Genomic DNA, 19,240 nt, shown 5'->3' with positions numbered 1-19,240 from the left:
AGACAAAAAGGAACACTCAGAGAGGCTGAAAAGAAACCTGAGAAGGATGGTTTTGTGGAGAATTGATGATGTAAAAATTGAGAAAGGCTATTGAATTCAGTTAAATGTAGGCTACAGGTTACTTTAGAGCCCTATCAATGCAGGGATGGAAATATGATTCAGGGGTGCTTAGTGAGACCTCAGAGATCATGAAGCAGGAGCCACAGGTGACTATGATGTCAGGAATTTAACTGTGATGGGAAAAAGTGCTAGTGTATTTTCTTGACCACGGGCTTCACAGTTCTCCTTTCTGCCAGATTCATTCAGAAGCTCAGAGCCATAAAGCCAAGAGTCCTATTTTCCTATGGGTCTAGTTAATCCCATTTACCATATCCAAAGCTGGTGGTAGTTATGATAAGGTGTTCATTTTCCTTTCTTGAACTCCCCTCTCTCTAACTCCCCTTCTCTCATTTATCTGGTGCTAAAGGTGGAGGGGTTAAGGCAGGGTCTGATACTACTGAAATGTGATACAGGATTTGCGGTGTATTAATGCAGAATGAAACTAGAATTTATGGACATCTGGGGATTTTGGGGTACCATGTCATGCTTGGCCCTGGAAATGAGAAGGGTTAATGAGTCAGTCATAGAGTAATCCATTCAGACTAAATTTCTCATTAGCCCCTGGTTCTGAGAAGAATGTTAGAGGGTGTTTTGGGTGAGGGAGCTTCTGTCTTCGGTCCTAAGCCTCCCACTCTGGTCCTATTCCTTTCACTCATTTCACCAGGCTGAGATTTGCCTGAAACTTTTTCCAATTATGCATATTTGAGCACTTCATAGATGAAGACTTGCTATTCCAGAGCCTCTGATGTGCTCTCTTGCAAGAGGTACACTAGGCTGTTTTCTGGACACTGTGCTTTCCAAGTGTGGCTGAAAGCTCAGCTCAATCCAGTTCAAGGTAGGCAAGGGGTACAAAAGTGAATGACACAGTCCAGTAGAGAAGATTTAAACAGCATGGTGTAAATGATTAATAATATGTTTTGGTGCACAGATCTCTGAGAAAAGTGGAGAGGATGAAGGGTGATCTCTGAACAGAGGTATATAGGAAGATTAAGAGTTCATATAGGGGTTGAATTGAGAGAATTCAAAGCAAAGGAAAGAAGGTGCAGAGGCCCCAGGTTGAGACATACAGTTGTGTATTTAGAAGTTCTAAGGATCCTGTAACTGACGAATGTGAAGTATGAAGTCAAGCAGGGGCCAGGGGGCAGGAGATGGAGATGGATGAGTGGACAGATGCCTGCTCAAAAGCAGTGTTCTGTGCTGAGCTAAGGAGTTTGACTTGATTCTATAAGCAGTGGGAAGTTGTGAAAAGATTTAAACAAGTGTGTGATGTGAACACATTTTTGTTGTAGCTTTATGGTGGCATGGAAGAGGGCATCTGTATGGAGGTAGAAACTCAAAAGGCTGAGACCAGTTAGAAGGCCATTGCCATAGACCAGATGACTGATGATATGAACCTGAGTCAGTAGCAGGAGTAGAAACAGAGAAGGGAGGAGAGATATGAGAGAGAATTAGGTGAAAAACTGAGAGGTGCTGGTATTTTATTTTTGATGTGTAGGAAACAAAAAGATGGCATAAAGACATCTAATTGTTAGGTTTTCAGTGAAGTAGTGGTGTCACCAATTAATCAGCTTTGACCATGATAATGCTGTAAAACAAATAATCCCCAAATATTGATGATTAAACAACAGATATTTATTTCTTACTTTTGGATCTGCGGGGCTACAAGTCAGCTATGGTGGCTGTGATCCAGATCACGGGTCAGGTTCTGGTCTGCTTCATGTGTTTTTTCATTTCAGGACCCATGCTGAAGGATGCAGCTTTTACCTGGTGTCTGCTATTCTTCTGCTGACTAGAGGATCAGGTAGGAACATGCTATACCTCTTGAAGGCTCTGATTAGGATTAAAAGGAATCCTAAAGATGGATTTCCTAGGAAGTAAGGAGAGAAAGAAAGAAAGAAAGAAAGAAAGAAAGAAAGAAAGAAAGAAAGAAAGAAAGAAAGAAAGAAAGAAAGAAAGAAAGAAAGAAAAAGAAAGGGAAGAGAAAAAGAGGAAAATTTGCATATATGGGGAGGTATATTCCTCCATTTCAATGAGAGGTCACTTGGCAAAGGGCATGGGCTTAATCATATTATAAGTAGAGAACTCCAGAATCTGTCACACCAACTAACAGGATATGCATGTAACATAGTGATATAATGTGTTCAGCTTTAGGCATGCTAATTCTAAGTATCTCTAGGACATCTATCTCTAGGACATACAGACAATTGAATAGTTGGGTCAAGAAAAATATCAGAGCTGGACTTATGAACCTGTTGGTCATTGGGTGTTAAGTAAAAAATAAAACTGTGGAAATAGGCAGAATTGTCTAATTAGAGTGAAAAGAGACAAAGAGAGTTACTGATGGAGACTTGAGAAGCACGAGTGTTTAATATATGAAGATGAGCAGCATGTAGATAATCTGAGAAGGAATGGTTAGAGGGTTAGTTGAAAAATTTGGAGAGAGGATGGTGGTACTGACTAGAGAAGAGATTTACGAGATGGAGGGAGTGGGAATGAATGGTCCAGTGATGCTGAGATTTGTTTTAAGTTGGCCTCCATGGAGAACCAGTGTGAAGAAGGAGATCTTATTTAACCTGAGAGGTTTCCTTTTAAAACTAAATTGCAGATTGATGCTCACAGAATCACTAGGGAAACAGTGGATAATGTAAATAGAGCCCAGGGTATGGTCCCTGGTACTCAGTAAATGGTAGGCATTATTATCCTATTGAAATCTATGGAGCTTGGAGAAATTACTACCAGTTTAATATAAAATTTGATGTTAGACCATTTTGCTTTGAATTTTATCAAAAGCATTTTATTATTAGAGCCAGAGGAAGCAGAAAAATGTAATATTTTGTGATTTTTATGGCATAACCTTGAAGTTAATTATGGTGAAATTCTGGTGTAGTTGTTTTCATTAATTTGATGTTAAAAAGGGAAATTGAGAGAGTTGTTGCATCCCTGTGATATCTCTTATTTAAAAGATGTCTAATCCAAGACATTCTTATCATTAGGATCTTAGGGCTGACGGGGCCATTTGTTCCCTGCCTGTATAAATCACCTTGTTTTTAAGTTCTGTCTTTATATTGCCAAATCAGAATAAAAGCTGAAAAAACATGTGTGTTTCAAAATATCCACATACTTTAGATTATGGAGATGAAATATGCATTTTCAGACTTGCTTCTGATTTTCAGGTAACCACAGAGCTTGCAGTTTTTTCCTCATAATTTCTTCCATTTCAACGTGGTTCAGAGTCCTAGTGTTCTTCCTGGCTGAAAGCATATACTGTATTTCACTTTGTTAACAGAACACTGGTTACCAAGTTTTTTATCTTTAATGATTCTGCTTTAGAGAACCGTCAATTAATAATCCTTGGAGGGACCACCATGAAGAGTTTCTGTAATTAGATTATAATGCGAAGGTTTGCTTAGTCACAGTATTTTTTAAAAATTTTAATTATGATTTTTGGACGATGACCCCAATCTTCCCATCTTTTACATTCAACTGCCTTTTTAAGTTTAGCTATTTATTTATTTATTTATTTTTGGCTGCGTTGTGTCTTCGTTGCTGCACTCGGTCTTTCTCTAGTTGTGGCGAGTGGGGACTACTCTTTGTTGTGTTGCATGCGCTCTAGGCGCGTGAGCTTCAGTAGTTGTGGCACACGGGCTCAGTAGTTGTGGCTCACGGGCTCTAGAGTGTAGCCTCCATAGTTGTGGTGCACGGGCTTAGTTGCTCCGCGGCATATGGGATCTTCCCGGACCAGGGCTCGAACCCGTGTCCCCTGCATTGGCAGGCAGATTCTTAACCACTGCGCCACCAGGGAAGCCCCTCAACCGCGTTTTTAACGCTGATTTTCTTCAATTTCTCTTGTTGTGTTCATTTTCTTTTTAAAGTCTGTGAGTATAATTAAAACTACCCTACCTTTGAGAACCTTCTGTCCTCACCTAGCAGAATAAATGAAATATGGTTACAAAGACTGAGCATATAAATTACCTCTAGAAAAAGAAAATGCCTTCTATGTAAAGCTTTTTGATTCCCTTTAAATTTATTTATTTTTAAATTCCAGAGCTTGTCGGCTATTTTTTCTCTCTAGTCCAATGATCTTGTTATTAAAGTATTCTTGTAAAGGTAATTTAGCACACATGCCTCATAGTTATTAACCAAGTTCTACTACATTCAAATATCAAATCACTTTGCAGATGATACTTCCTTCCTTCCACTAGCAAAATATCTTGGGGTGTGGAGGGGCCTGGGGGTTCTTAATTGTCCTGAGTGACATTCAAGAATTCTGCAAAAGTAGTGGAAATGGCTTTGGGTCTTTTAAATAAATATTCATATGTATAATAAAGATGCCACTCTGAGTGTAGAGTCTCATAAATCAATGACATCAAAAACATGTGCAGAACAATTTATATGAAAAATTATATAATTAATACAATAGAGCCAACCTTTGACCTAGAAGAAAGGGTATGAGGATGGGGCAGAGAAGGAATGTCCCCAAAAGGCCTTGAACTCAAACCTACAAACACGCTTGACTTAAAATCTTTGAAATGCACTGAACAGAATATATTCTTTTAAATTATTAATATTTTTGAAAATCATAATACATTATAAAATTGTTATTTGTGAAGTAAATTTTTTAAACCTGAGATGACTTCACATTTAATCATACAAAAACAAAATAAAGTTATTTTAGAACTGGAAGGCACTTTAGACATCATCTAACCCTACTTTCTCATTATATAGGGGAGGGTTCTGAGGTCAGGGGAATCTTCAGGTACTTTCCCAAGGTCATACCACATGTAAATACCAGGTTATACTGTGGTCAAGGCAGACAGATAATGCATGCTTTGTAAGTTTTTGGCACTATTAGGGGAAAAATAGGTACAATGCACTTACTATGTACAAAGTGATTTAATTTGGCCTGCAGCTTAAGCAAGACCACAGCTGGGTGCTTCATAACAACATATTTACTTGGATTTTGGGTAAAAGATGATGGTATTCATGCATTTTAAAGACAGGTTCATTTTAGGGCAGAGTTTTGTAGAACTCAAAATTAATCTCTTTCTTGCTTCTTCCCAGCCCCAAGATAATTCAAACTTTTAACTCCTGTCCTCCTTCTCCCACTCAGAAAAAGAGAATCATACAAATGAACTGAAACAAATCAACCAAAACAGCTAATTACAGTTAACAGGATTATCATTTTATTTCACATGAATTCTAATTTTAATTTGTTCTGGTTTTAATTATCAGGAAATTTGTTTAGTATCACTGTTTCCTTTTTGAGGTCAGCCCATTTTAGTTCTTTTAAAAATATATTTCTTGGAGATAAGCATATATTATTGCTTTATAATATTCCGTTCAGATTGGATCAGGTAGATTGGGGAAAAGCCAAGGGCAGAGGACTGTGTTTTACTGTGGCTATAATTCATGCTAAATTTATATGTGTATGAAATTGCATCACACAAAATTTAGAGAGTGATTTCTGAAAGGATTCTCAACACGACTAAAGTCTGAAAAAAATGGCATGAGTACTATACTTCTTAAAGATAATCACACTTTTGTTCTATCCTGGTAAGGCTGATTGTGGATGAATTCTAAGAGTGCATTTTAGAGTAGCGTACTACTTTAAACAGAAGAACGTATGAGAATCATGCCCTTAATGTTTTTAGTTCTTTTTAAAGCAAATGATAGGAAAGAAGGAAGGTGAAGCAGCCATCCTTCTTTCCCCTACCCCCACTCCACCAACGTTACGTTATTAAAATTGGAGAGGTTTAGCAGAAACAATACTAAGTTTTTCATTGTTACTTGGCTTAGTGTCCTTTTCTGATTGAGTACTACAGGAAATGAAGACTCCTACAAAGAGACAAAAATGACAATCCACTGTTGTTTCATATCCCAGGCCAAGGGTCTTGTAGGATCCATGAGAGTTGAATGTCAGGGCAGAAGGTCTCAGGTCATTACCATCAAAAGCTCTTTGGCACCCTGTGTCATAGAACAAAGTGTCAGACCAGTTCCCATTACTAGGTGCCTGTGGTGCTTTTCTTCAATAATCAGTCCCATTCAGACAGAGATTTTAAGGTCCTTGATCGTCTTTCTGTTTCACAAGCAGTAATTTTTTAAGGCTAAATGGCCCTAGAGGGAGAATGTTTTTGAAGTAAGGTTTAGAAAAAGAACTTGTTCTATCCCGAAGCTGGCCTGATTCTTTCTCCTTTTTCCCTAAGGGTCAGATGCAAGTTCAGCTCGGAGGGCACCAAACTTGGGCATGTGGGCAGAGGGCAGCATTGTGGGCAGCCTTCACTCCAGCTCCACATGCCAGCAGTGGAGGGCTGGGAGCTAATGTACAAGTGGGGATCAATTTTAGGGTGGCTTGCTGAATCCCAAAGGGTGGAATCAGACAAAGCTTCCTTTGCCCTACTTTGACCCTCAGCCTCAGATATGGGTACTTTTTTTTTTCTTCTTGAAACTTTTTAAGAGCGTGAAAAACCTGGGAAGTGAAGATAGCCAAGATAACATTGCAACTATGCTCTATATAAATGTGTATTTTTTTCTAAAGTGCATTTTCAGAGTCCCAATTAGAAAATGTGCTTCACTGCTTTACTCTGCATATGCCCCCATGAATTCCAGGAGGTCACAGAGGCAGAGTACGACTTTGGAGATTAGAAGAGCTTGCTCTTTGAAGAGCTATTTTTAGCTTGGAAGGGAGCGTGTAGGCCTGGAAGTGCCTGGCAGGTATGTCCTACAGTGGGGATCTAAATTGGAGGTCTGATTCCAGGCCAAGGTCTCAGCAAGGCTCCTTCTGCATTTGCTCTAGCAAAGGGTGGTTCTGCTGATTGTCACTGCTCTGTTGGGGAGTGGGGGTTACCAGCTTTCCCTCGGGGAACTCAACCTGTGGTTGGGGGAGACCCTCTTGTGTAGAGGGTACATTGTGTCTGGGCCCCGACTGACCTGAGCAGAAACACTAGAGCCTGAGGTGTCCAATAGCCATGCTGGAGGAAAGGACTCCCCAGGACTCATTGAAAATCACAGTTCTATTTTGATGGTCACTAACTGGGGCTCCTGAGATAAATTTCAAACCAACACTTATATAGAATTGCCATCCTGCAGAGTGCACAATTCCAGGCCAGGCACTAGGGAAGGGCAGGCTTGGAGAGGTAACAGGTGAGGTAGGAGGAAGAAAAATGTCCGCTCCGACTTGTGGACTGAGTCTGGACCTGTTCAGGAGATTCTGGCCTCCCCGCCGGCAGAGAGGGCCTGGTCCCAGGATCTCACCGGATTACGGGTGAAGCTGGCCTGAGGGTTGTGTGATGGACAGGGTGAAGGGGAGAAGACAAGGACAAGGTCTGAGAGGGAATGGCGAGGGTGAGATAGAGACACAGATATACAGAGACGGAGAGGGTCAGAAATCCTGAGAGAGACACAGAAAGAGGTAGAAAGACGCCGAGGGACAGGCATGGAGTACAAGAAAGACAGAGGATACAGAAAAGAGAGTGAGAGATAGAGACAGCAAGGGAGAGATTGAGAAAAACAGAGACAGTGAGACTCAGAGCAAAGAGGTGAAGACTGGGAGATACTGGTTGAGGAAGAGGTTTTAGGAGCGAGGGAGGTGGCAAAGGCTGGAAGCATCCCCCATCACCCCACCTCCACTCCCAGGCCGCACCCCCGCCTTGCCCAGCCCACGGCTAGGAGTCGAGCGCGCAAGGTCGCCCAGTCCTCTCGGCTGTCGCGCGCTGAATGGCTGGCGGTCCGCAGCGCCCGGGTCTCGGGCCTCCCAGCTACAGGTCCGCCCGCGTAGGCGCCCAAGGCGGGCTGGGGAGACCTGCACCCTCCTGCGCCCGTTTCCGCCCTACGCACCGCCCCACTACGCTTCCCGCCACTCCTCTGGCGGTCGCAGTCCTCCTCACGACCCTTGGGAAGGGTGCACTGCGGCCACCAGAGACACCGCAGGAGCCACTTCTCCCTGCGGGCCCAGCCCGCCGAGAGCCTAGGAACGGGATCCATTTACACGGGGTATTAATTGGTGTCTGAGGAATCGTTCGCCCACGTGCCGATGTAATTGCCCGAGTCAGGAAGGTAGGCGAGCCGAGCGGTGGACCTACGGAGAAAGCACCACGGCACCGGCGCCGAGAACCCCAGCGCACTCCAGAGCGTCCCCCAGTGGCCGGGCAGGACCACGGATAGAGCCTGCGACTCCGCTCCGGAGTGGCTCTCGGGCTTCTCAGTGCCGCCGGTAGAGGTACAGCTGCTGGGTGCGCCAGGATCCTCGGGGCTCTGCTCACCCACCCCTCCCTCTGAAACTCGGACTGCTTGCGCCTGCCGTGTGGCTGTTTTCTTCCGAAAGGCCAGTGTCTTATCTCTCAAGTTCAAGTCCTGAGGACTTGCCCAGTCTCCTCCCCTTAAGTCATTTCTACCATCCTTCGGCAGCCTCGGGAATCAGCGAGCCTCGGACCGCTTGTCCCAGATCCAACGCGGGCAGTCCCGGTCTGTCCGGTGCAGTAGCCCGGCGCGTTCGCTTCTCACCCTCCCTCTCTTTCTCCCTCCCTTTCTCTCTTCCTCGCTTTTCCCCTCTACTTCCCCTCCCTCTCTTGCCTCTTAAGTTTCCTGCACCGTGAATCCAACTGTGCCAAGCCTAGCCTCCCGCGGAACCAATCCTGAGCGCGACCCGGGCACTGGGACGCGGACTCTGTCGAGCCTGGGCAAGGCAGCGGGACCGGTCCGCGCCCGAGCATGGAGGTGAAGCGCCAGGGAGGGCATGTCCGGGACGCCGGAGACGCCAGGCCCGAGTAGCTCCTCCATGGAGCCTTCGCAGAGCGGTCCTTGCCTGCCGGATTCGCCCCCAGTCCTGTGCGGTACGTACCCTCCGCCTCCACAGTTCCGATATGGGGGACACCTTGGGGTGGGGTAGTGGGGCAGCAGGAAGGGGCAGCGGGGAAGGCCACTGGTTGGAAGACAGAGTGAGCCTGAGGGGTGACCCTCACAGACCCGGGCAGGCTTCCACTCTAGAAGTTAGCGACTGGCTGTGCCCCTTCTCTCGAAAAAAGTAGTACCGTGTGTATGCGCGTGGTATCCCTGTGTGTGCAGGGCGCTCGAATGGGTAAATTGAACCCGGCTTTCCTATATGCAAATTGCATTCACTTTCCCCACCCCCATCGCACCAAACGCGTGGAGATACCCGGTACCTAATCCTGGTCAGCTCTACCTACCCCTTCCTCTTCCCGCGCCCCCCTCGCTCAATATCTCTCGCTCGCTCTCCCTCTCTCTTTCTCTCTCCACCTCTCTCTGCTGGTGTGTACGTGTGTGAGCACTGCCAGGGCTGGCGAAGAACCAGCCACCGCCTTTAGTCCGAGCCTCCCGGCCATCAAACACTAGGGCAGGTCTCGCTGCCAGAGAAGCTTGGGCTCGGAACCAGCCTGCACGCGGCTCTGTGTGCCCCGCCACCTCCTGGCTCCACCTCCCGGGAACTCGCACCCGAGCAGCGTAGGGCGCAAGGAGCCCCTCATCCTCCAACACTCCTGCCCGCCTGCCTGCGGAACGCGCGCTCGCGGGTTTCAGGCGCTGGATTTGCTCGCTTTTCAATTTTTCCTGCCTCCCCCACCTCCGGGTTTTTTTTGGTCCATCCCTCCCGCCACGACCCCCTTTCCGCGCTTGGTTGCCAAGCCTAACCTTGCCCGCGTGGTCATGGGATGTCTAATTTCATTTGTATCTAGGCTGCTGAGAGCGCTCCTTGCTCTGTAAAGTGGATGTCAGGTGGATCTATGTTTTTGAAGGAACAAAGACTCAGCGAAGGCACCGCCGAGGAAGTTTGAGACGCGGGAGGATGCAGGCTACGTGCTGGTACGTGCTTCTCCTCTTGCAGCCCACCGTCTACTTGGTAAGTCGCTGCCAATCCCGCGCCCCCGCAATCACACCCTGGTCGCAAGGCCAGGCAACTGGGGGCGCGCGGGAGGAGGGTGAGACCGCCAGTTCAGCGAGAGCGACGTTCCTAGCGACGGTGTCGGAACAACTTTGGCAAACTGGTCTCCCGATCCCTGTGGGATTTTCCGGGGTTCCCACCCTCGTTTCCTGCTCCAGTGCCCCCTCTCCTGCGAGTGATTCTAAACCGCGTCTAGGGCGCCCTAGACATCCAGAAACCGAGGAGATAGCTGGACGGGATGCTTTATGGGGAGAGAAGGCAAAGAGAAGGGGTGGAAGACAGGGAACTCTCATTAGTTCATCCAGACTTTAAACGAAAGGAAATGGAGGTGGAGAATGGAAAGCAATGAATCTGCCCAGGTCCCTGACTTTGAAAGTAAATCCACCCACCTAACCCCCAGTTTGGAGATGCGGCACATAAAGAAGTGCAGGTAACTTTGTTCGACTTGTAGGGTTCAGACAGGACAAGTTTAACTATCTAGGAGCCCCACAAGCGTCCAGATGGAGTTGGGTCAGAGATGCTCCAGCAAACATATAGAGGCTCCCCCTCCCTCTCCTCCCAATCTCTCCTTTCCACCAAATAACCAAACCCCAGTTCCAGTGCTGAGCCCCTTATTAGGGAGTGGCAGACCTTGTGCCGAGTTTTCTGAGGTCCGGACTTTGCCGGGGTGGGGTGGGGGGTTTTGAGGGAAGCACTTTATTGTGGTGGCGGTGGATTGGTAGCTGTGGGCACCGCGCGGAGCCAAGACCGAGAGCTCAATTTCTCGGGTCTGACTCCAGGGAGGGCCAGGGACAGTCTTATCCTGCTGGTGAAGTTGTGCTCAGTGCACAGAACCCCATAACGTACCCCTGGGCCGCAGGAGCGCGCTGAGGGCTCTGTGTGTTCCGACTAGGAGCAAGGAGCGCTGGGGCGGCATGATGGGTTGAATAAACGGGAATGGGGTGAGCGGTGCCGTCTCAAGCCCAAGGGCTTCAGAACCCGCAATCCTTGGAGCAAAAGTGTTGCCATCCCTGCAGTTGAGAGCGTTTCCCAGCTGTTGCCCTGGTGCCTGTGACTGCAGGGCTGCTAGTTGTGTGAACTCTGTATATGCTAATGAATGTGTATGTATACGTGTGTGTGAATATGAATGTAAGGGTATGTGTGTAAGCGGGTTTCAGCTGGAATCCAAGAACCCTCAGTGTTGCGTGTGCTTGCACCTTTATCGCCTGACCATGGCAGCCGCGGACGCCAGAGGGCGCTGCGCGTCAGTGTCCTCGCCTACAGGACACCTTGGGGTAAACAGGTGAAAGCCCGGGCAGCCAATCCAAAAGAACGGCCTTTCTGACTCCGTTACCGAAGTCTGTGCCTTCCCCGGCTAGAACGCAGACACACTGCAAAAAGTGTCCTTCCCATTTCTCATCTTCAATCATTCTTGCCCCCACCTGTGTCCAGTAGACCCACTGACATTGAGAGCTTAGAGAAGCGGGGCAGAAAGTTTGGCCAGAGGAAATATAGAAATTGTTTGTTGAAAGAAGGGGGAGGGACCCAAAGTGAAAGCTACAGAGGGAGAATATTAAAGATTCCCTTGACCATGGAAACCCTCCTGCCCCTCTCCTCTGCATACCTTTACGCAGGACCTGAACCTCAGGACTGTTCTTAACGTCCTTGAACTGTGCTCACACATGGCAAAACCTCGCGGCTGTGGTGCAGTTATTGCTTGGAACAAGTATTTCGATAGTCTGGAAAATAATCTGTCAAAAGTAGAAGTGAAATCAATACGTTGTGTTAAATTTTAAATGTGTTTGTTGGCAGTTAAACCGTTTTCCACTCATTACAACAACAGTGCTGGATTTATTCTAATGCGCTGCGTTCTCAACAACAAGTGCATTAATTCTCCTTTAATTGTAAACTGGGAGCATTTGAAAACCATTCAGTGTGAAAATTATGCTGATTCAATTACCGTTTAGTTACAGACTTCATTACCTGAATGCCTTTTGGCAATACAGAGAAAGGAGACAATTTTTCCAATTTCACTCAAAACAATACAAAATGTGAACAATAAAATAGAGAAGGCGATTTAGAAGTCCATTCTTTTTCTCTCCGATCTAAAGTTGTTTTGTGTGTCGGGGATTAGAAACCACACGCACCACAAAAACAAAAGGCTGGTGGCTGTGACCCAAGGCAGTATTTCCAGGGATTGCAGTCCCACGGTTATTTGTCGGCAAAATCCCAAACTGTTTTCCTGGAGGAGCAAGAAGCTGACTTTTACCATGGAAATGAATTTAGAAGGGTGAATTGGGCAGTCAGGACAGGTTGGATTTCAGCAAGTAAATAAGTAGAAACCCTTGATTAAGTCTCTGGGGCAATGAGACAGACCAGGAAGTGGTCAAAGCTTCTTTCTCCATCTGTTTTGTTAAATACCAGAAACAGTAACTGAATTTATCATTTGTTTGGAGCCGCACCCCAAAACATCCCAGACCTTTGCAAGAAACTGCAATAGATGCCTGCAGGTTGTCAGGAGATGCTTCAAGTTACACTCCAAAAAGGCAGGGGTGGCAGAACCATTATTTTATTTTTCCCCTTGAATTGCCACAATCCAGGGAGGAGTTTAATGAATAATTTTTTTGTCCTTATGGACTCACACCGCAAGTTAAGTGACAGGGGCACTCTGTACATTGCCTTGTAGCTGATACCACAGTGCACCTTTCTCTTTAAACCCCTCGAATCCCAGTTATATTTCCCAAGGAGTAATCACACATTATGTTCCAGGATCAAGATTTGTTTAGGTATCTCCTATGCAACAATATTTAGGCTTCTGCTTATAGAGACATACCTTAAATACTCCCAGTTTTGAGAAGATATTTTTTTTAAATGAAAAATAACTCTCTATCCGGCAGATCAATGCTCCATATTTAAGCCACAGTTCCCAGCCTGTATTTAGGTGAATGTTCTCACAGTATGTTTCTTGGCCCAGGGTTCTTTGAATGCCTGTTCTAGTTTGAGAATTTTGAGTCTTTTTGTGCTTTGAGAGATGGGTCTGTCCTGTTTCAAACTAGAAGCTTATTTTAATACTGCAATGGAAAGTTAATTAGAGATGTGTCTGCAAAGTTACCTCCTGAAGCATATTAGCTAGGATACTCAAAAATCACCACAGGGCTAACTCCAGCCATAAATGCAGGGGAGTGGGAAATCATTGAAAAAAAAAAAAAAAAAGGCAAGGAAATCTTCTGTTTACTGAATGTTATTGAATTGCAGATTTAAAATTCTGAATTCAGCAGGAGAGGAACTTATAGTGTAATAATACTTGTTAAAAATAAAAAAGTCCTGCAATCTTTATTCTCCTGTCAGTTCTGGACTGATTGCAGGATATTTTCAGTATGATATAATGGGGTAACAGATAATAGCATTTTAACAGAATTGAAGCACACACTGGATAATCTAGGGAAATGTGGTTTCTGGATTGGAAGAATGAGGGTCCTAAGTTGAGTTATGAGCTGAAGGACAGGCATGGGCACACAGGGAGGGCACCTCCCAGCAGAAGGCAGAGGTGTCCTGCTTGGGGGCTCACCTGTGGCAATTTTCAGAGTCAAGAATTAAGTAAAATGAGCACTCCCAGGGCATGTTAACAAAAACGTTACTCAGAAACTGAGTCCAGATATTCTGCTGAGAGGTTGCATGATGCTACTGTGATCAAGTCACACATCCACAGTCTATTCTGAGAAGAGGCCCCTTGTCCTCCAATTTAGTTCCCACCATTTTTGCTAGGAAATTAATTTGCTAATAATCTAGTCGCTGTTTTAACCGATATGGGCAAAAATGGAAAGTTCTTTCTAAAACTTGTGCTTAACATTTTGATTCATCTATTTCCTCGAATTTAGGGTATCCTGAAAGTATGAATTCCATACCAATTGTTTAATAGAGATTAAAGCATGGTTAATATATTCATGGAATACTACCTCTACACTGTTAGAAGCCAGACTGTTTGGGTGAATTCCACTCATTATGAAGGCAGCTGTTAAGAAATGTGGAAGCTAAGGGAAAAGTAGCAGGAAAGAGATCACCAATGTCTATCCTTTGGACTAGGTATGTGTACTTCCCATTCTTTGAAAATTAAGCCAGCTGACCACTGAACATTTTAATTAATTTCAGCTTATTCCTGAAAAGAAGAGCACATTAACTACCTCACAGCAGTGATTCAGTGTTCTCTGTTAAGGTCAGTTCTTGGAGGCAGTACTATAAGTTACCCAATCCCACTGAATTTCCTGACTCTTGTGCCCCAGATCAGCCTTCCAGATAAAGGATTAAACCTAGATTTTTGAAGGAGCCTGTGCCCCAGCAGCATAAAATGAGAATTCATCAGTCTCAAGACCTATTCCAGGGCTCTGTGAGAGGAGAAGTTGCTACTACTCCAGGCATTTCCCTGAAATAGTCAACTCTCCACTGACCAGGAAAGGAGCTCTCTGGGTGTGTGGAAAGCGCTTGGGTGGGTCGCACTTCTACTCACTTCCAGGAGGATTATACTGGTCTGGGGCCTTCTAGTGACAGTTTTGGGGAAACAGCTTTCAGTATTAGAAGGAGAGAACTAGAATTGCTCCAACTTTCTCAGCAGTATTTCCCCAGAAAGCCATTAAGTTCGTGGCTCCTCTTTGTGTGAAGTTGATTTCCATCTGGCTTTGAATTGTTGGCGGCTATTTCCTCCTTAATGAAAGTGTTGTCTGGGTGAAAAATATATCAGGTGCCAGGGAAACTGGTTGATTTTTTTGAGATAGGTGCCCAATGTCCTACTTTTCTATCTGAGGGAAGATTTTCTGCAGACTACAGAAATTGACAGTATTGTCCAGGTAATAACCACCGACGACAATATTTTCAAAAGGGCATTTGAGTGATGAAAGCATTTGGATATTGCTTTTTCAAATAAGCAATTTTCTCTCTTGGGCTTCTTTGATTTTTATAGGGGGTGGGGGAGAAGAGGCCACGCATTGGCAAAGGGATGCCTTCCCGGTTTTGCCTAGTTCTGAAATACCTAGGTACTTGTCAGCCTTGCTTGGAATTGCGGGGTCTGAAGAGCTCTCAGTGAGTTTGACTGTCGCCGCAGTGATATTAAGGGTCAAAAGGGAATCCTGAGAATGAAGAATAACCCTCTTCTTGCACTCTTCCTCCCATAAAGAAAGCTGATGGAAGCTGTGAAAGTTTGCCTGCTCTCAAGTGGTTAGCTAGGAAGCGTTTTCTCTTTCTTTCTTTCTTTCTCTCTTTCTTTCTTTTTTTAAAATATGCCTAGGTTTGATTCGATTCAGGTAAGTTCTCTTAAAGCAACCTCGTCCTTTAGGAGCTTTCAGATCTCATTCTAAGACCTTAACAGTCCGCTCCATTTTAATTAATAGAGGGAAGTAGGCGAGTTAGCCTGCCGGGCGCCGTCGGGTCAGCGACTTCCAGGAGCAGCTGGGTGGTGGTAAGGCGTGTCTGCTCCCTCGCCTCCCCCTACATTCTTCTAGCCAGTCCTGCCGACAGTTTGCGGGAAGTTGCGATCTTGATTTACCCGCCACTCAAGCTCCAGACCAGCTCTTTTTCTCTAAGTCAGCACTAACCCCTCCCGGAGCTCGGTAAACACGGCGCGCGCACATTTTTCTGCTGCCGATGGGCAGGTTGACGACTCCGCTTGAAGGAATGTGACAATAAAGTGGGAACCAAAGCTTGGCAAGCACTTAATCAAGGATAAAAAGGTTCCGCCGTAAGGATGTCACTCAATTTATTGTGAAAGTCGAATGAATTACCTTTAATGAAAGTGCTTCCCAGATGAATATTACCGGCAATTTCCTGAGTTGGCTCTGTCAGCACGAGATGAGGAAATGCCAACCGAGATCAGGAAAGAGCGCCCATCTCAATTACTATGCCAGCTTTCCAAGAGCGGCTTTTTATTGAGATGATATGTATTGGCGGCTTCTTCAAGCCCCTCCGCGCGCCCAGGAGCGCGTTGGCGCATTTTCCAAGTTTGCTGTCTGCCCTGGCGGGTTGCTGGCTGTTGTTTAAACTTCTAATGAGCTCGCCGCGTTTCTGCTGCGGGCTCCAAACCTGGTTGCCTCCTCGGTAAACAGCTTTCCCTAGTATGTTTTGTTTACTTCGGAGGTGGGGGCTGGCGGGGGGTGGGTGGGCGTGGGGCGGAGAGAATTCCCCTTCTTGGGGTCCCACTGTTATAGAAGGTTCCTCGGCATCAGGTCGGGGGCTCGGGAAGGCAAGGCGGCGCCCAGAGCTGGGGCCTGGGGAGAGTGCGTGCCGTAGGGCCTCAGGAGCAGAGAGCGCGCGGCACGTGCCCCTCCCGCCGCGGCTAGCGAAAAGCCTTCGCCGGCTCCCACTTCCTTTAAATTAATGAGCGTATTTTACTTGTTCCAGCCGGAAATACGATGGGGAGGGGGATAAGCAGGCCGCGGCCGGAGCGCACCGCTGCGTCTGCATGAGAATGGAGAACCGTGAGGCTTTTCTGGTGCTGTTTTTCTCCCACAGCAAGACAAATTGCTGCTTGTAAAAACCGAGTGTTTCCTTAGAAACTGGCTCGTGGGGGCTCTGCACGTCTCTGCCGAACCTGACTCTGGCCGGGCCTCGCCCGGTGTCCCCGCCGCCCTAATGGATTCTGACGGGAAGGATCGAGGCAGCGGCTCGAGGGCCGCGAAGAGAGGCTGCGGGCCCTCGCCCCACCGGAGGGAGCGGGCGTCCTCCTGACATAGGCCGCCCTCGTTCTCAGACCCCCTTCCCACCCATTGATTTTCAAGGCCATTTCAAGTCATCCTCTTCAGTTAGAAGCGAGAAACTTCCTTCGACGTAGGCTTCAGACCCTCGACTCGGAAACTCAGCCCTCTGACCGAAGCCGCGGAGTTCGGGCCCGGGGAAGGTTCCCAGCCTGAGTCACCGCCGTCACAGTTGCGCTCTCCGGTGTCTGCTTTTAGCCTCAGGCGACCTCCAGCCGTCCCAACGGCTTTATGAAAACACAGGTGCAGCGCTCTCGCATCTGGACCCCAAGGCCTCACACCAGAAGCGTGGCTTCTGCGGAACTCTTCGTTGACGCCGCCGAGCTTCGATGCTCCTGGGGCAGCCGGCAGGACAGCAGCGGTTCTCCGGCGGGAGGCCGCAGCGCGGAGGGTGAATGGGGCCTTGGCCGGAGGCCGGCGGCTGGGCAAGGCGGGCCCGCAGAGCGATCCCTCAGGACCACGGACAGCGCCACAGGCTCCGCCCCGCGTGGTGCCCGCGGCCCGGCCTCCCTCGAAGCCGCGGTGCGGGCTCGGCCCCTCTGCAAGCAGAGTGCGCGCTTTCCGCAGACACCTCGCTGCCGCCCAGCCGCGACCTGAACCACTCGCCTCCCCCTCCCAGTCTTTCGGGAGCATTAAGCTCCGATCGCTAGGTCCCCAAGGTTTCCTGTGGTCGGAGCCTCTAGTTAGCGCCCCTTTCCCCGCCCCCTCCCTGGTGGCGGCGTCACGTGGTCGCCACAGAGTTTGTCCTGAGGAGAGGTGAATCCTTCTTTTCTTCCACTTTCTCCTCCCCTGCCCCCATTGCCTCGCACAGTTCGTTAAATCTACCCCTCCTCCCAAACAGAAACGCGCATCCTGTGAGGTAGAGCGGCAAGCGTCTTTAACACTGTAAAAGACTCGTTTGACAGACAAGGAAACTGAGGTAGGAGGGGAACCAACTGTCTCGAAAGAGTAAAACCAAGTGGGGAACAATGATTCCTGTCCTATCTCCCAGCTGCGGGGAGCACGGCTGGAGCCACCAAGTCGCCCACCAGATATGCGCCTTTAAAACGCAGCGCGGGGTGGAGTGGGGTGCGGAGTCCTAATTATTATGAATTTCCAGAGGAGCAGTAATTATTCACGGAGAGCAGGCGAAACAACGGCCTGAGTAAGGGAATCGATATATTTGCTATCGAAAGTGCCTGGCTCGCCCGTAATGCAGACGAATGGGGATGCAGCCTCATTATTTTCCGTGGTTAGGCTCCCCGGCGTGGGCCCCGAAGCAGCATGGGATCTATCATCATTAGACCCGGGTTGGGGTGGGGGGCAGTTTCTCCTTATTTACTTAGCAAAACAAACAAACACTGCACCAACCCTACCCCCTCGAACACTGATACACAACCGTCGTTCCGCCTCCTCTTCCCCTCCCCTCGCCCTCTTGCTCCGGCTGCTGTTGCATACTCCCGCCCGGGCCTCCCTGAGCACTCTAGAGCGGACACTGCGGTCACTTGAAGTGCGAGCAGTTCCTCCTTGGCGGCGGTCACACGGTTGATTTGGTCCAGAAATAAGCCGGAGAGTACCGAGCGTTGGCGCTAGGGGTTCTCGGTGTCAAAGGCGAAGGTTGGCTGGGAAGTTCCGTCCTTTTCTCTCGCCTTAGCGTCAGAGTCAGTCCTTTCTGGACGCCCGATTCTGCAAATCCTCGCAGTGTTAAAGGAGCAGAGGTCTGGCAGGTGGTGCTCCATCAACCCTTGTGAGAAGCCAGCTTGGAGAAATGCAAGCCCGAGAGAAGAGAACGAATCTGGAGGTGAAGGGAAGTCGAATACTGAATAGGAAGGGAAGGGAAGGTTTGGGCATAACGCCTCCAGGGTATTCTCGAAGGTCCCCGGTGAGAACGGCCTTCTTCCTGCTCCAGGTGAGATGCTGGCCGTTTGCCTGCGCGCGCCAGTCAGCTGCAGTTTTCCACGAGTGGGAATGGGCCCCACCTGCACCCACTGGAGTCGCCGAACTGTTGAGGGTCCTGCCGAGTATATTGCACAGCGTCTCCCCATTTCTCTTCCATTCTGCAGCCCTCACTCCCTGGCACAGCCTTTCTCACTCCTAGAAGTTGCCTGACGCTCCTGGTGGGCAGCTGCTGGGATGAAACTTGTATTCCTGTACAGGTGTCTTCACTGTTCCCTGAAATGCCACAGTTCTTATGGTCAAGTGAGGGGTGTGTATGTGTGTGTGTGTGTGTGTGTGTGTGTGTGTGTGTGTGTGCGTGTGTATCTTTGAGTGCTTGGTCTTCGTCTGGCAGCCCTTCCCTTATTACAGCAGATCAATGCTGCAGAGAAGATAGGGTGTGGCCCTTAAAAAAACCCTAACTCCTCCTCCTTAATTGCAGTAAAACTATCATAATTACAATAACATTTATAATAACACTGATGAGAACAAAATTTAAAATTGTGGACTTCCAGCCACTAAAGTAATAATAATACCCTTCTTCCCTGGAATTTTCTTTTCTTCGGAGCCCAGCCTTTCATGGTACATTGTGATTACCTGAGTGTCTTTGTTTCCT

General features: G+C 47.5%; 1 protein-coding gene across 6 annotated transcripts in view; it reads left to right on the top strand.

Annotated features, from left to right (window-relative positions):
* NXPH1 (neurexophilin 1) overlaps positions 1-19,240 on the top strand; it is a 418,279-nt gene that overhangs the window by 125,931 nt on the left and 273,108 nt on the right. For 3 of the 6 annotated variants that reach the window (XM_082472103.1, XM_082472107.1, XM_082472106.1), the window contains 3 exons: positions 1,836-1,900; positions 8,676-8,927; positions 9,786-9,949. In XM_082472103.1, the coding sequence (XP_082328229.1) occupies positions 9,896-9,949 (54 nt within the window). In that variant the 5' untranslated portion in view covers positions 1,836-1,900; positions 8,676-8,927; positions 9,786-9,895. Of the gene's footprint in view, positions 1-1,835; positions 8,928-9,785; positions 9,950-19,240 lie in introns of all 6 variants that reach the window. The other 3 variants (XM_082472102.1, XM_082472105.1, XM_082472104.1) reach the window with 1 other exon arrangement.

The sequence above is a fragment of the Balaenoptera physalus genome, assembly GCF_965194825.1.
Source record: "Balaenoptera physalus genome assembly, chromosome: 8".
Classification (NCBI taxonomy): domain Eukaryota; kingdom Metazoa; phylum Chordata; class Mammalia; order Artiodactyla; family Balaenopteridae; genus Balaenoptera; species Balaenoptera physalus.
The sequence above is the reverse complement of the archived record's forward strand: the minus strand, read 5'-3'. Positions and strand labels throughout refer to the sequence as shown.